This window comes from Polyodon spathula, chromosome 17 (genome assembly GCF_017654505.1).
Source record: "Polyodon spathula isolate WHYD16114869_AA chromosome 17, ASM1765450v1, whole genome shotgun sequence".
NCBI classification, from domain to species: Eukaryota; Metazoa; Chordata; class Actinopteri; order Acipenseriformes; family Polyodontidae; genus Polyodon; species Polyodon spathula.
In genome coordinates this window covers 33,537,547-33,552,670 of record NC_054550.1, presented here as the reverse complement: position 1 = coordinate 33,552,670, position 15,124 = coordinate 33,537,547, and the positions used below count along the sequence as shown (strand labels likewise).

The window sequence follows — 15,124 nt, the reverse complement described above, 5'->3', positions numbered from 1 at the left end:
CTCTGTCTGGGCTGGATTCAAGGCAAGAGCTCCAGATTTTAAAAACCCCACAGAGTTACAGACTTTATAGAAAACGCATTGCCTGCTCTGTGAAAAGGAGTCCTAAATTAGCCAGTGCCGAGATATACTTTTACAACATATTAAACACAACAAAAAATAAAAAATCATATATTATATATATATATATATATACACACACACACACACACATATACATACATTATCATACACACACAGTGCTCATCCGTTATAACGAGCCTCGTTATAGTGCGGAATCAGTTATAACACGGTAGGGTTATGGCTCCCATTTGCTCCATAATGCCATTACAGTAGCCCTTTATACATGTTACAATGCAGAACACAAATAGCACGGTCTTGTAACTATGGCTCCCCACTATAGCTTTATAAAGGGTGAACACACTCAAAGTCAAATCTCTATGAAATCTGCTTTTCTTTATCTGTCTTTAATAAAGGGTTGAATGCACACTGGAAGTTTTTGGATTCCTTTTATTAGCAATAGGTTAAAGTGAACTGGTGCCCACATCACATCACTGGCTCCTTTCATAACATGTTATTTTAAATTCTCAATTGTACTGTTAGAGAAAAAAAAAAAAAGGACCAGAAATAAATAAATCTGTATTTGGAAGACAACCATGTTTATTACAAAAGCTTTCTAACAGGAAAGAGAAATGATTGCTTGACCCATGCAGTAATGGGAATATCATTACCCCCTACCTTCTTAACAGTAAAATGGACTGTAAAATACATTAAAAGAGTTCCCAGACATACACTTAAGAAATCTTTAAAACAGTCGATCTGGAATGCTTATTAAACTTTGCTTGCAGGAGCTGGAATGGCTGATGATAGCTGTATTTTCAGCACATGAGGGGGTGAATGACCCAGCAATATTAAAAACAAGATTTCATTTAAACACATTTTTGGTCAATTCAACAAACTACTTTTTGCTAGCTTGAAATTTAAATATTCTTTAGTGCTGTGTGTTCCATAAAAGAGCTTTTGAATTAAAATTATATAGCATGAATTATGATTGCTGATGTTTAAATAATTATTGCTTTACAAGTGTAGAACCCGTAACTAAAATACTGTATAGGAGTTTATAAATACCTTTGTCATTATTATGAAAAGGAGGCATAGATTACAGTGGCCCTGAAGTACAAAACAAAAATAAAAGTACACCAAAAAAAAAAAAAGTGTCTTCTAGCATGTCTTCTCTTCCTAATTTCAACCTTCATTCATAGCATTCCTGTAAATCAATATAGCAACATATACACTGTTTATAACTCAGTCTCCTCCACAACCAATTTCTAAAAAAATCCCACGGTACTCTTAGAACAAAGCACAGCTACACACATTTAGAAGTTACTATAAAGGTTAATACACAGCCACAAATGTGTCACAAGGCTATACAATCTATTTATTTTAGCCACTCGCCTGTTTTCAAAAGGCAGGATTTTTTTTGTAATTAATAAGGGGCTGGGTTTAACTGAAAGTACTCCAGATCTGCATTTCAATAAGCTGTTTAAGCCAAAACCTTATATTTTATTTTTTTCACCATATTTTTGGTAATTTCCTGGATCTTGTACTTTATGAATGAAACCCTTGTGTGTGTGTGTGTGTGTGTGTGTATATATATATATATATATATATATATATATATATATATATATATATATATAAGACACACACACACACACACACACACACACACACACACTGTTCACTTCCAGACAAAATCAAGGCACAGCTTCAAAGAACAAGGTCCCTCCTGATAGGAGTTGATACAGAGACCTGCAGTTAGACAGGCTCACCAAACCAAAATACTCATAATGGTTTAACTTTAAAAACTGTTAAAGCATGGCAGAATGCTTTTATGGAAATATGGGGAGATTCATGCCAGCAAATAACCATCATGCCAAAATATATAACAGCACAAAAACCTACAAGAAAACTAAACCCAGGCAGTCCAGATGAGCTTAAAAAACAGAAGAAGAATGTCCTATATAAACTTCAGGTACAACAGTGAATATCCAATCCATTTTTTAAGTGATTAAACTGTTTCTTTAAACCATGCTGGAACTTCTTTGTGGTAAAGGAAATGTTTGCTATTTAAATCAATTGATTCAGAGCATCTGTTCTTGCATCTAGATTTGCGTAACATTACGACAAGGCTCGGCAGAAGGTGCTGTCTGTGCAGAGTTAGCACAACACAGCCTTCTTAGGTGCCAGATCGCACAGATCCAACCTTTCCAAAAATGAATTATAGATGTTAAACTCTTCTCCACTTCAAAAACAGCAGCAACTAAAAAGAGATGGCGAAATAGAGAAAATAAAAATAAAAGCAAACAGCAAAGAATAGTCAGAGACACTTTTTTTCGGAATGGCATGGTTACTCTGACAAGCAGCACACCCGTTAAAACAAAAGTCTAAGATGTAAAAATGTAGTTTACCGGATGAATGATACACTTCTAGGAGGGGAAACAAAAGGACCACGTAAAAGACGACACAAAAAAAATGACATATCCACACATGCTGTATGTTTGTCAATATGTCCAGGAAACCACTTCACCTCCACGTCTTAAATGTGCTGAAAAAAATCCTGTTAAAACATTAATCACAGTCCCATTACTTCCTGACACCCTGCCAAAAGTCCCCCATTACATCAGACAAAACAAATTCTTTACTAAAACCAAATCCTGACAAGTCACAGAAGCACAATGTTTGCAGATTAAAATTGCTCAATGGCCTATGTGAGCCATAATTGTTATATTTACATTATACTGCCCCCTACACACACATTATGTCATCCAATTCTGTCCTATCAGAGCTATATAAATAGACTCTACTGTGTCTGATTCATTAGCATCCCTCCGCCTCCCAAAGCTCTACCCTTGTAGCTACCCACTTGGCGCTCTCTGTTATGGGGGTCTCATGCCTCCTCCAACAGGCCAGGTTGTGGACCCTCAAATCAAGCGGGTTTGAGGAAATTATTCATTTCTGTACATCGCATAATCATCGATAAAACTTTAAATTGGTCAAATTTCTGCATTGTGGAAGTTTGTCCTGATCTACTGCAATGTTGCTCTTACAGGAATAGAATATCATTCCTTACATTTGCAAAGCAGGATACACTATTTCAATACAATATTCAAACAATAGGATGTTAATAAACTTGGTGCCATCTTGTTGTAAACAGGGCTGTCAAGCTAAAGAAAACTATCCATTCCCCAGAATAAAAAATAAAATTGTAGATTATACAAAGCAAATCGTTACACGAAAGTGAAGTTCTAATAAAACAAACTTGTGGTACTTCTACAGTAGTTTGACAGGCATGAGGCTGAAAACAGTTCAAAATTTTTTTTTCTTTTTTCCCCTATTTAACATTTATTCACAAGGCAACTTTGGTGTCGTAGAAAACAAACATTACCTTTTCTAAAATTGTTCTGTTAACCTCTCAAAGTGTGCCCTATTCCCTCTCATCATTACTTTCAGAGCCCCTTGGTGTAAAAACACCTACTCTGGAAAAAAAATCCTATAATTGCATTTCCTATGCTGCCCCTTGGTATGCTCCCAAGTGCGTACACTAGACTAAACACCCCTGCTCAGCTGCCTTGTGTCCGATTGGTGATGAAAGACGACTACTTGACAACTGGTTCGAACAAAAAACTCACTTTTTCCATTACTGAAAAAAAAAAAAAATTCTAAATATTATCCAGATTGGCATTTAGTGCTGAGCAATTCCTGTCAGTTAGATGAAATAATTTCAGTGCCGAGCCAACAAAAACAACTGTGCTTTTTTTTGCTTTCATTGTCAGCACTTGAGGTTTTTGTAAAATTCTATGCACTGCCAATTTCTTTATTATTATTATTTTTACTCTAAGGAAATAGTTATGTGGTGAAAACGACTTAGTATTCTAATTAATTCACAGTCCTAAAGTTCCATTATTTTCAATAGGATGTGCCCACTCAGCAAACCTTATGCAATGTTCCTTGGGCCAGACTGCCACATCTATACCGTATGTATGATTATATGTGGCTGTCTGGCTTTCTTTATCCTTGTTTTTCCCCTCACTGCATTGAATTTTTTTCTTTATGGAGATTGTGATGCATACTCCCTTTATTGAAAGTGACAGACGGACAGTGCTGAAGAATGGAGTCCTCTATTTGTCCACAGAGCTTGTACAACTTGGGCAGCTGCAGTGCAAGCTTCCTCACGCTAACCTGCCAACATGCCACAACCCTGGCCAAACGGGAAACCCTCCGGGGCTGGCAGGATAAGTTTAGCCATCAACCAGTCCTTGAACTCAATGAAGGGATGCAGACAAAGGGGTTCATTTGCACCATTGGGTCTGTGATGTTGTGAACACCTGTCTAAAAACAACTGTATCTGTCTGGCGAAAACCAAATACTGCAATCCACTGCAAGAACCTCCTATGAATGGTCAAGCATGGTGGTGGTAGTGTCATGATTTGGGGACAACTATATATATATGGCGGCCCATTATACTGCAGAACAGGTTAAAATTGCTCAACGGCCTATGCGAGCCATAATTGTTATATTTACATTATACTGCCCCCTACACACACATTATGTCATCCAATTCTGTCCTATCAGAGCTATATAAATAGCACACATTCACATGGTGCAGTCATGGATCCCCTTTGCCCCATAATGCCATTACACTAACACTAGTATTCTCGATATAAGGCGGAACACAAATAGCACGGTCTCTTAACTATGGCGCCCGATTACAGCGTTATAAGGGGGAGCACCATATATTAATTTACATTGTAACTGATTTTTTAAAACTTTCCAAACTGAGCTACAACAGATCAGAATTAGTAAAACATCAACAGTCACTTAAGCATACTCTTTCAGGGCTTACAGACAAGTTTGGACAAAGAAACAAATAATGTTTTTGCTAAGAATTCCTTGTCAACAAGAGTGACAGTTAGACAGTTATAAAAGATTACATTATTGTAAGTACCTACTTTAGACCTGTCATATAAAGAGGGCTGTTCAGGTACATAGCAGAATCCCACATCCACATTACTGCCAACTCAGTGAAGAAAAGGATTCAAGTTTAGTGTCTCTAACATTGATCAAGGTTATTTATTTTACTTAACAGAATTACTTCTTGTATTTTGTTGAAACAAGCTTAAACCTTTTGTCAGCCCTGAAACCGAATCAATGGAAGTAACCCCTTGTGGAAGCTACAGTTACTCTCAGTTGTACAATACACTGTACAACACATAGCTTTCCAGTGGCTTTTGCATTTGATGGTTTCTTCATTGATATATTGTTTCAGCTTTAAGCTAGTCTCTGAGGTTAAAAATGAAGAAAAGTGATTACTATACAACAACACTGGTAACTATTTTAACATTTATCTTATTTTGACAGCTTTCATAGTTGTTCATTGGAGATCTACTCTTCAGTACCATCACATAAAAGTCAATTCAAACCAATAATCAAAAACTCTGTAAAGCAAGTCGTTAGACAATCAAAATTTCCCAACTGATCAGAAGACTCTACTTTGCATTATTGGTAATTCTGTGTTGCACAGCCTGTTTTGATTGACACTTAAAAGAGGAATACAGTCGATCTGGAATGGCAATGGCACAGCTCAATAGTGCTACATTTTGAAATTCCGGTAACAAAAGAAACTAATAAATCAATGACAAACGTTTTGACTAGAAGTCTTGCTCAACGCCTTCAACGCACTTTTGTCAAAACGTTTGTCATCAAGTTTCTTTTAGTATTTCTAAACTGTAAGAGTAGCACTGAGAAGAAAATGAATGTGTTTCCATGGTGAAATATCAGACTTAATGCAAGTCTTGCTGCTCAAAGGTGCAATTAAAAGAAAACTGCCTTGCATGTTCTGGATATTGTTAAGCTTCAATGTAATGGTCCCATTTCACTTTTGACAAAGAAGCAGCCCATTCAAAAAGGAAACATCTTTGCGAAATACATCAAATCAATGGTGGAAATAATTTAAAAGTGACAAAGCTGGTACATAGAAGGGAAAACAAAGTTTCCCCTGTTGATTTGATAGAAATTCCATCTCAAAGACAGGTCATTTATTACTCAGACTGAACCTGGCTTTATTGGGCATCAAAAAGAAGCTTTTTTCCATCCAAAACCTGCTTTAGTCATTCATGTTTGACTGTCAATTCTAATCTACCTGCATTCAATCATATGAACAGTGATGACAAAGATGCCAAACAGCAACCCATAACAACAACTCAACACAATCGGGTCCTGCAATTAGTACTTCCAAAGGCTCCACAATGCAAGTTGCAATGGCAGACCTTGACGACAGCTTTTATAATGGGCGGAGTGTATATCCATTTCTAAAGAGAAAGGCTTTGAATGCAACTGCTGTGTTTTGTATTTATTTAACTTGAAAGGATCATGGTGATTTACCACTATGCAAAAATTTACCTAAATGGTATACTGACAGCAGTTACATACAGGCAGTGGAATAATTCACATTGAAGTGCAGCCAATTAAGAGAATAATAACAGACAGTGAGTAAATATAAATGTATAAGTTGCCATTGTACCCTGCTATCCTGCCAAAATGAAATATCTCCCAGTTAAAAGATCTGATAAATGTACATACTATCATCAGGACTACATGAGTACACTTAAGCATAAACTAAATGCATGGTAATAGGCAGTTATGGAAATCATTTTTTAAACAAGCTTTGCATGAGAATATCTGTTTACATTGGAGTATATTCAATTAAAGTCTTGTTTTCCTTGGCAGTACACTGTACAGGTTAAACTACTGGGGTCATGCAGGGATTTCAGTCATGTGAATCTGTGATGAAAAAGTCTCCAGATTAGTTTGTTCTATTTCAACTCAGACCTCATGTGCATCATTCTTTGAAATGCAACAGTTGCACTTAAATGCTTAATTATCCAGTTTTAATGAGCTTTACCATTTTTCAGCAAGGCTCCCCTACTTTTGGGAGAAGATGTGCAAGGCCCTTTGGTTAAATTGCCCTCTGAAATGGAGGGTGTCATTTATTACTGTCAGCACCTGTTCAAATCAATGGCAATACGATGAAAACAACAAAGGACTACATCGACTGGGGCCGGAGTCGTGGTTAAAAATAATGACACTTTAGCATGCAATCCTGGATTAAAATACTTTTTTTTTTGTTTACTGTTCTAGTGTTGATACAGTAGTTTGAGCTTGACTTCATGGACTACGTATTGTTTGTTGCTTGCTTACTGTTTTATTCATGCTCGCCCTTTATGATGCTATGAAAAGCTCTACATAGAAGAAATCAGTGTTGACAGTGATGTATCAAGACTACTTATACCAGCATTTGCTGCCAATCAGGAGTGGAAACTGCAGTACACTGGGTAAAGTCACAGCTGCTCCATAATGTTACCAACAGGTGCCAGCTTTGGCAAGGATGTATCAGGAGTTCCACAACGGGACAGAGCGGGAGAAGTTGTCCGTAACACTCAATCTTTTAAGACCTGAAGCTACACTTATTGGTTTTGGAAAGAATCGCTAAGCAACTGATGCGGTGTGGGTGACCTTGAACTCTTTGTGATGTTCAAAGAATGTCCAAGTCCCTTCGGATGTGCTTACAGGCCTTCCTCACACTGGCTGCCTGCCCATCTGAAACAATAACAGCGCTCAAGCGAGACGAACGGTAAAAATGACATCTTCAGAAAACAAACAAGTAATAGACACATTCTGCCACAGTTTCTCAAGTCTCCATCAGCAAAAAGTAGTAGAGAACTATATTTAATATGCACACTTACTTACACAGTACATTTACCACAACCCATATAATAAACTTTACATTAGATCATAATAAGCTGTTTTGAGGAGTTTTCTTTGGCACTTTTTAAAATTTTATTTATTAATTACTGAAAATCTGGTGGGATACATATTTCCCATTTCTACCAGTCATATAAGGATATTGGGCACCGTTATTTGCACTGGGCAACTATTTGCTCACATTAACTCCCTGCAAACCTTATCTACTTAAAATGGAGCATTAACAGCAGAAAACAAAACAAAAACAAAAATATCTTCAGGAATGTACTCACCCAAACCTTCCTAGATTCTCCAGGTCTGGAAGTGGGGGTCCGTATGTCTCCACATGTATAGGCTTATACAAATACAGGACCTCTTCAATCTTGGGCACAGGCTGCAATGAGATCTTCTGTCCCTGTAGAGCAAAGACCAACAAAGTCCTCACTAGTATGACAGGGCAGAGGCTGGGAATGAACTGGCAGTCCTGCACACCGCCAGTGAGCATCTTAACCACTATGCAATACAGCCGGGCTGATCTGCATTTGTGGTTTTTTTTTTTAAATTATTTTATTATTATTATGTTTTTTTAGAGCTTTTAACCTCATCTCACCTCAATGACACGGGACAGAATCCGTAATGACAGTGTATCACACAACACTGTCGGTTACACCAGCAATCAATTTAAGATGATATTTGCCTTGAACAAATATGGAATGCGACACCCAGAAACCTTGAATTAGCCATTATTATTATTATTATTATTATTATTATTATTATTATTATAATTATTAAGCACTACCCACTAGTTTTGCACATGCCAACCCTCCCCCTTTCCTCTGGGATTAATCTACTCCACAGGCATTCACCCTCCATACACCAGAGTAATTATTTGTTTGCGGAACATTAAAAGCTGCAGGGCAGGCATATTACACAGTTCATTAAAAAAAAACCTTGTCAATGGAAATCATGTTAAATCATTACTATATACCGTTCACCCATGTAAACACAATGTAATATATTGCAAACAACCGCAAACTATTGTCCGATAGTCTTTCCCCACCAGTTTCATGTTAAAATTGTCATCATGCACATCACTTTCCAGATTATTTGTAGAGTGTATTTACAAAGCCATCAGTAGCTGGCTGGCCGTTGCTAGGGACCCCGTAATTCTAGGCAGGTACTGCTCCTGGAACAATGCTGTGCGTGCAGTCATGAAATTCCCTCAATCATTTTTATCAGCCCCAGGAATACTTCACTGCACTGTACCCATTTACTTCACTGATAAAGCCTGCTTCATTTTGCAAATAAATTAATCAAGCAAGTAACAGCAAGCCTTGCACTTTTAACTAATGCAATTCAATTAGCACCACTGTTCTGTGAAAGAACAGTCAGCAACTTTAAAATCTTGCTTTTAAAAGAAAAGGGCAAAGGGAAGGTTCTGTTATTATGCATTTTAAACACGGGCAGCATATTTCTAATGTATCATGAGCTCATTCAATATATATTGAACATACTCAATATATATATATATATATATATATATATATATATATATATATATATATTAAAAACATCTGAAAAAACAGTTGAGACTTATCATCTGCCTTCAAAACCTTTGAATGGAAGAATTGTGGCCCGAACTGCAGTCTTAAAAGGTTTGTTTTACTGAGTTATGTTTCACATATCTTCTTTGTTTTTTAAACAGTAACTTTTCTTCTTTTTCCAATTTTCTCCCAATTTTTGGACTGTCCAATTATTATTCAACCTGGCTCAATGGTGCCACCCCTGAACTAACTCGAGAGATAGAAAAACGAGCACTCGCATGCTCCGAAATGAGTGCCGTCAGCTGTCCGCTTTTTATCACTCAGCAAGCCCACTGTGCAGCCATATCCAGAACTTACAGCATCGGAGGACCACGCAGTTCTGAACTGCGTACAAGCCAGCCTGCCGGTGCCCGGCCAGCTACAGGGGTCTCTGGTGTGCAGTGAGCCAAGGACCCCACAGCCGACCTAACCCCTACCCCGCCCGGTAAGTGCTTGGTCACGGTCGGGAGCAGCATAGCTTGGATTCGAACCGACAATCTCAAAGATACAGGTCGCATATAATATATATAAATCTTTTTTTTTTTTTTTTTTTTTTTAAAGACAGATGTGGGGGGGGCTCCCGAGTGGCGCATCCAATAAAGGCACTCCGCCCGGAGCGCAGGATGCTCGGGAGCCCCCCACACTTTATATATATAATATATATATATATATATATATATATATATATATATATATATATATATATATATATATATATATAGAAGACCAAAGTGGTATAGAGAAAATCTCCATCATTATGTTTCTTGAGAAAAGGTTTAAATAATCATGAAAAAAGCACAATCTTCAAGAATCTTTTCAGATTTTAGCAATGTGAGAAAAATCTAAATAAATAAACCTGCATGTGACAGCGCCAGACTAAACAAAGATGCAGAACAGTTTTTAAAATAAACAAAATGAACAAACAGGGACTGGAAGAGAGCAGGTTCCCTTGAACGCTCCGAGCAACTTGGAAATAAAAAAAATCTGCTCAAAACAGACAGCTGCAAACTAATAAAACCTATGCAAATGAAACCACATACAATGGGGATTTTCCTATGTGCACACATACATATAAGCTGTTTTTTGGAGAACTAGCAAGAACACTCATAGTCACAGTCGAGAGTAAAACATTTTTAAAAAATGGTGTCATTTTTAAACTACCTGTGTACCAGGGTTACTTTGAACAAGGTTCAAAAAATGTTTTCTAAAATGTGTCTAGGCAGTGCAATGGGGTTAATTTGTATACTTAAATATATGATGTATTTAACTTCTTAAGTAATTCAGCCAAGAAATTGCATTGAATTATGTGCATGAGTGATTGCAGTGCACATATTGTTTCTATACATTTTCTTGCGTGCCTGTTTGGAAAATTAGTTTTGTTTTTTACTACACTTGACTGGGGAACGAATCATGCACAACTGCAGATTATCGTAACAAACTGTTCCTCCTAAAACAATCAAAAGGAGAATAAAAACGGGGCTTTATCATTTACGAGTTCACAATGACGTGATGTGCCTCAAGCACCACTCTTGTTGAACATACATTTTTCCTTATTTAGTACAGATACAAAAAACAATATTCTTCTGTCACTGGTCAAACCTCCGGCCTGTGCCCCTAGCCTGTGAATAGCTCGGTGTTCTCATGCATGGTTTCTGAGGGAAGAGAGATGAGTTGCAGAAAAAGAGAAAGCTTCCAATCTACAGTAACAGTATCTGATGCCTAAACCTGTAACTGTCCTGAAAGTGAATCTCACGGCTTATAACACACAGTGACGGATATGAAACACTTTTCTTTTTACATTTTCTATGTACTTATTTTTAAACACAAGTTGTGCAGTTCAATTTGCTACAGTTTCACTGGGTTTGGAAAACCAGCACACCTGTTGGTTTGCTGTTGTTCACTGTCACTTTTTCATTGGGATGCTTTTGCCACCCAACCCTTACACCTCTTACCTATTTAATGCACTTTTACTAGACCCTGTGACAGCAATGGTTTATCTGCCCTGTTACTGGATAGTCCTTGCTCATCAGAATAGTTCAAATCAGCAATGCAACCTCCAGAACAAACATCAGCACCAACTGTGCTGTATTCTGCAAGATTATTTTTCATAAGGTCAGTAAAAGTTTTACTTAGGTTAGCACGATTGTAGGTCCAATATTACCATGCTTTTTTTTTTTTAAAGAACAGTTTTGTAAATGCCAATGATATCTATTCCAAATAATTAAGAAACCATTTCATCCACAAAGATAGACTTCACACTAATAAGAATAAAAACTACTGGCCTGCTATACTATAAAAAGTCTTTGGTTGACCTACTTTTCTAGCTTTTTTATTAATTAGACCACTCAAAAAACGCTTGCCTTGCAATTATATGAAATGTATTAACTTACAAGGACATTACCCTGTGCAGATAATCAATTCTGAACAGGTGAAAAAAAAAGCATGCATGTCATTAGCTTGATAGTATTCCTTCATTAAAATGAAATAGCCTTTACTTTGGTATATATGTTTGTCTCAATATAAATTTAGTTTTAATAACTTAAATTCAAGCTGCAAAAGCTTCTCTATAAAAAATACACAATCTCAATATTCGACAACAGATATTTCCTATAAAGAAAGTATCTGTTTCACATTTTACTAAAAATAAGCTTTGCAACGGAGATGCATTGCACACGTAATGGTATTTACATAGCAAATTGTATTTGCATATATGCAAGTCAAAAAGACCAGACCAGATTAATTTACAGATGTCTGCCATGTTTCAGTCATAGCTTGGCATTTCCACATACTGTAATAGGGGGTCTGTTTCCTTAATTGCTAACAGTTACATTATGTCAATGAACATGAGATTGTTCTGTGTCATCACCACAAGCAGTCTGCTAATAGAATACTAATAAAGATAAGAAACAGCCCTACCCCGTGGCATAAATGCAACCCACAATGCTCAAAGCCAGTCTGCGTTATGACTTGATTCGTTGTTTCACTTAATCTATACACATAATTAAATAGATTATTGTTGTTGCATGTAGTTTTCTTTTTCAAGTGTAGAACAAGTGAGCTGTGTGTGCTGGGTACTAGCCACAGGCTAGCCAGATAAAATGAGTGGGACTACACAACCAAGCATACCTCTACAAACACACATCTCCAATAGAAGCCAGGCTGTATGACAACTCAAACCAAAATGGGGGCAAAACTACAATTATTACAAGTCATTGAGAAAAAACTTTTTTCAAATGACTTGCTTTCAAATGACTTGTAAAACATGTTAGCCACATATCTTGCCTAAAGCAGCATAAAGTAATCCTAGATGAGTGCTAATCAGGGTCTGGGAAACCAGCCTATTACATTTGAAACCTTCCCAGTGTCCAGTGCTTTATAATAACAAACAGGGAGAACTCACTGATAGCACATGTTTAATTTAGAAAAAAATTTGCAGTAATAAACACAAAATCACCATATTATAGCATAGCCATCTGCAAAATTATGATCCCTCCCCTCCGTAAATGCAGGAAAGACATTCAGCTGCTCCACTCCCATAGCCCAGAAAGCTGAGCAGCTTTTTTTCCACTGTTCAGTGTAAATATTCCTCAGTGAGGCCTGTGTAGGTGGCTTCAGCACAAGTGGTCTCACACATGCTGATGCCAATCAGGAGCATTTGCCGCTGCACCTTCCAGAGCCCCATTAATCTCTTCTCTCAGCTAACTGCACTGCTACAGATGGCTTTCTGCCACTTCATCATACTCATCAGTTTTTATTTAAAGAGGCAGCGAACTTGTTGGTCACTCGTAACACTGGAGCCAAAACATTTCAAAAGTTCAGTTCCTCTCAGTTTCACGGCCTGGGCTGTAACGCGTGAGCTACAGAGGTCACCATGCTCAGAAGGCTAACATTAGCACTTTTATTTTTTTTAGAAACTACACGGGAACCATGAAATGATCCTGCAAACGTGCTTTGTTTTTTAACATATACCAAAAAGCTCTACTATAATGTTTGAATGCCAGTGTAATAGCTGTTTATTTTTGTGGTGAGCCACATGAATACATTGTGAATCTTTGGCCAACTAATCGAACAAAAATGTATTTAAAACTACTAAACATTAGGTATTCACATGTCCCTCCGATCAACATCATTTAAAAAATAAAAAAAAGACTGCAAGCTGCTAAAAAGTCTTGTTTTTTCACATTGCTAAAATTCATTCAAATTATTTTATAAGAGCTGGGTTCTAAGGGTTAAAGTTGAGAAGCACTGCAATTTTTAATGAACTGTGTAAAAACTGCCAGAAACAAATCCATCGAATTGTTTTTCCACATTACAGTAAATCTAGACAAATGATAGCCTGTATCTCAATCCTCCCAAGATTAAAAATACAGATATATGCATTATCTCAAAGGTCACAGAACACTGCATTTCAGCAAAGCAGAAAATTCAGCAAAATATAAATACTTGTGTCAGCAGTGAATCAAAGAAAATGAACCAGAACTACTGATTCTAAACAAAGTCATCTGACATATTTACTAGGATACTGTTTTAAGCAACAAAAAAATATATTCAAATAAGTTACCCAAGACATAGTACATACATTTACATTACAAAAACAGCACAGGATGCAAGAAATAAATCTAAAACACACACTTTTAATGTATTACTGCAGAATTCAGGGCGTTTCCTGTCCTAAAATGCTTACAACACTACAGTAAAAAAATCTTTGTACTACACTTATTGTTGACCATACTTCATATCCAGCCTGCCTTACTGTAATATAATGATTTGCGATCTTCGCATAGCCACTCATTAGTTCCCAAATCTATGGCAGCCATGGGCGCATGTTACTTCAAGCCCTGTGTATACTGTAGTTCTGCTGACCTCTAGCTTGACCTCCACAGAGGCAGTCGTGCATTTTGCTGCAGTATAAATCCTTAGAGACGAGTTGAACCTGTTCTGTTCGGCAGACAGCCCCCTTTTTCTGAACACACTTCTCAGATTTATAACAGCAATAGGAAAGGAAAGGACCACTACTTCTCAGACTTGGGTTTTTCTTCTTCTTCTACAGCCCACATAAACCACACAGTGGTGCAATGGGAAATACTGCAGTCTATGGCCTTTAACGTTAAGCTGTTAATGGTTAGTTAATACACATTAAAGTACTGATTAAATATTAATACAAAAATGTCAATCACTGAAATGGGTTTAGGACTCAGGATCTTGCTGTAGTAACAGTTTTCAAGGGAGATCAGGTTGTACGTCACACTTTTAGTTTAATAAGTATGTTACTGTAATCATAGCAAAACATGCACAGCATTAGCTAACAACAGTAGTATACTGTATATATAACAATAAAAAGCCAAAGAGATCATAACAGCTTTAGCAAAGGGCTAGAAGGACAATCTGAATTTCAAATGTGCAATCATTTAAATATCCTGTCATAGTAGGATACCAACTTTTAACCTGCTAAATGTACCATTTCACACATACAATATTTACTAATAATAAAATAAACTAATAAAAAAAACATTCTAATACACAGCAAGAGCACAGGAAGTAAAATTAAGGGGAAAGGGGGATCCCATTTTATTTCCCCAAATTATTATGTCAGCCTTAAAAAGAATTCTTCAAATAAATGTATGTCAAAACACAAAATTCTATCATGGCATTCCCCTTGCCAAAAAAAAAAAAAATCCATCTGGAAGTTATTAGGATTCAGAGAACTGTTTAGGAACACAGTTTTTTTTTTTTTTGTTTTT

The 15,124-nt window shown here is 36.8% G+C and overlaps 1 protein-coding gene across 1 annotated transcript in view; it reads right to left on the bottom strand.

Moving 5' to 3' along the window:
- The window catches only part of LOC121329584 (CDK-activating kinase assembly factor MAT1-like), a 43,219-nt gene that overhangs the window by 12,343 nt on the left and 15,752 nt on the right, over positions 1-15,124 (bottom strand). Inside the window, exon 7 of the mRNA XM_041275238.1 lies at positions 8,094-8,215. Coding sequence (XP_041131172.1) covers positions 8,094-8,215 — 122 coding nt within the window. The remainder of the gene's footprint in view (positions 1-8,093; positions 8,216-15,124) is intronic.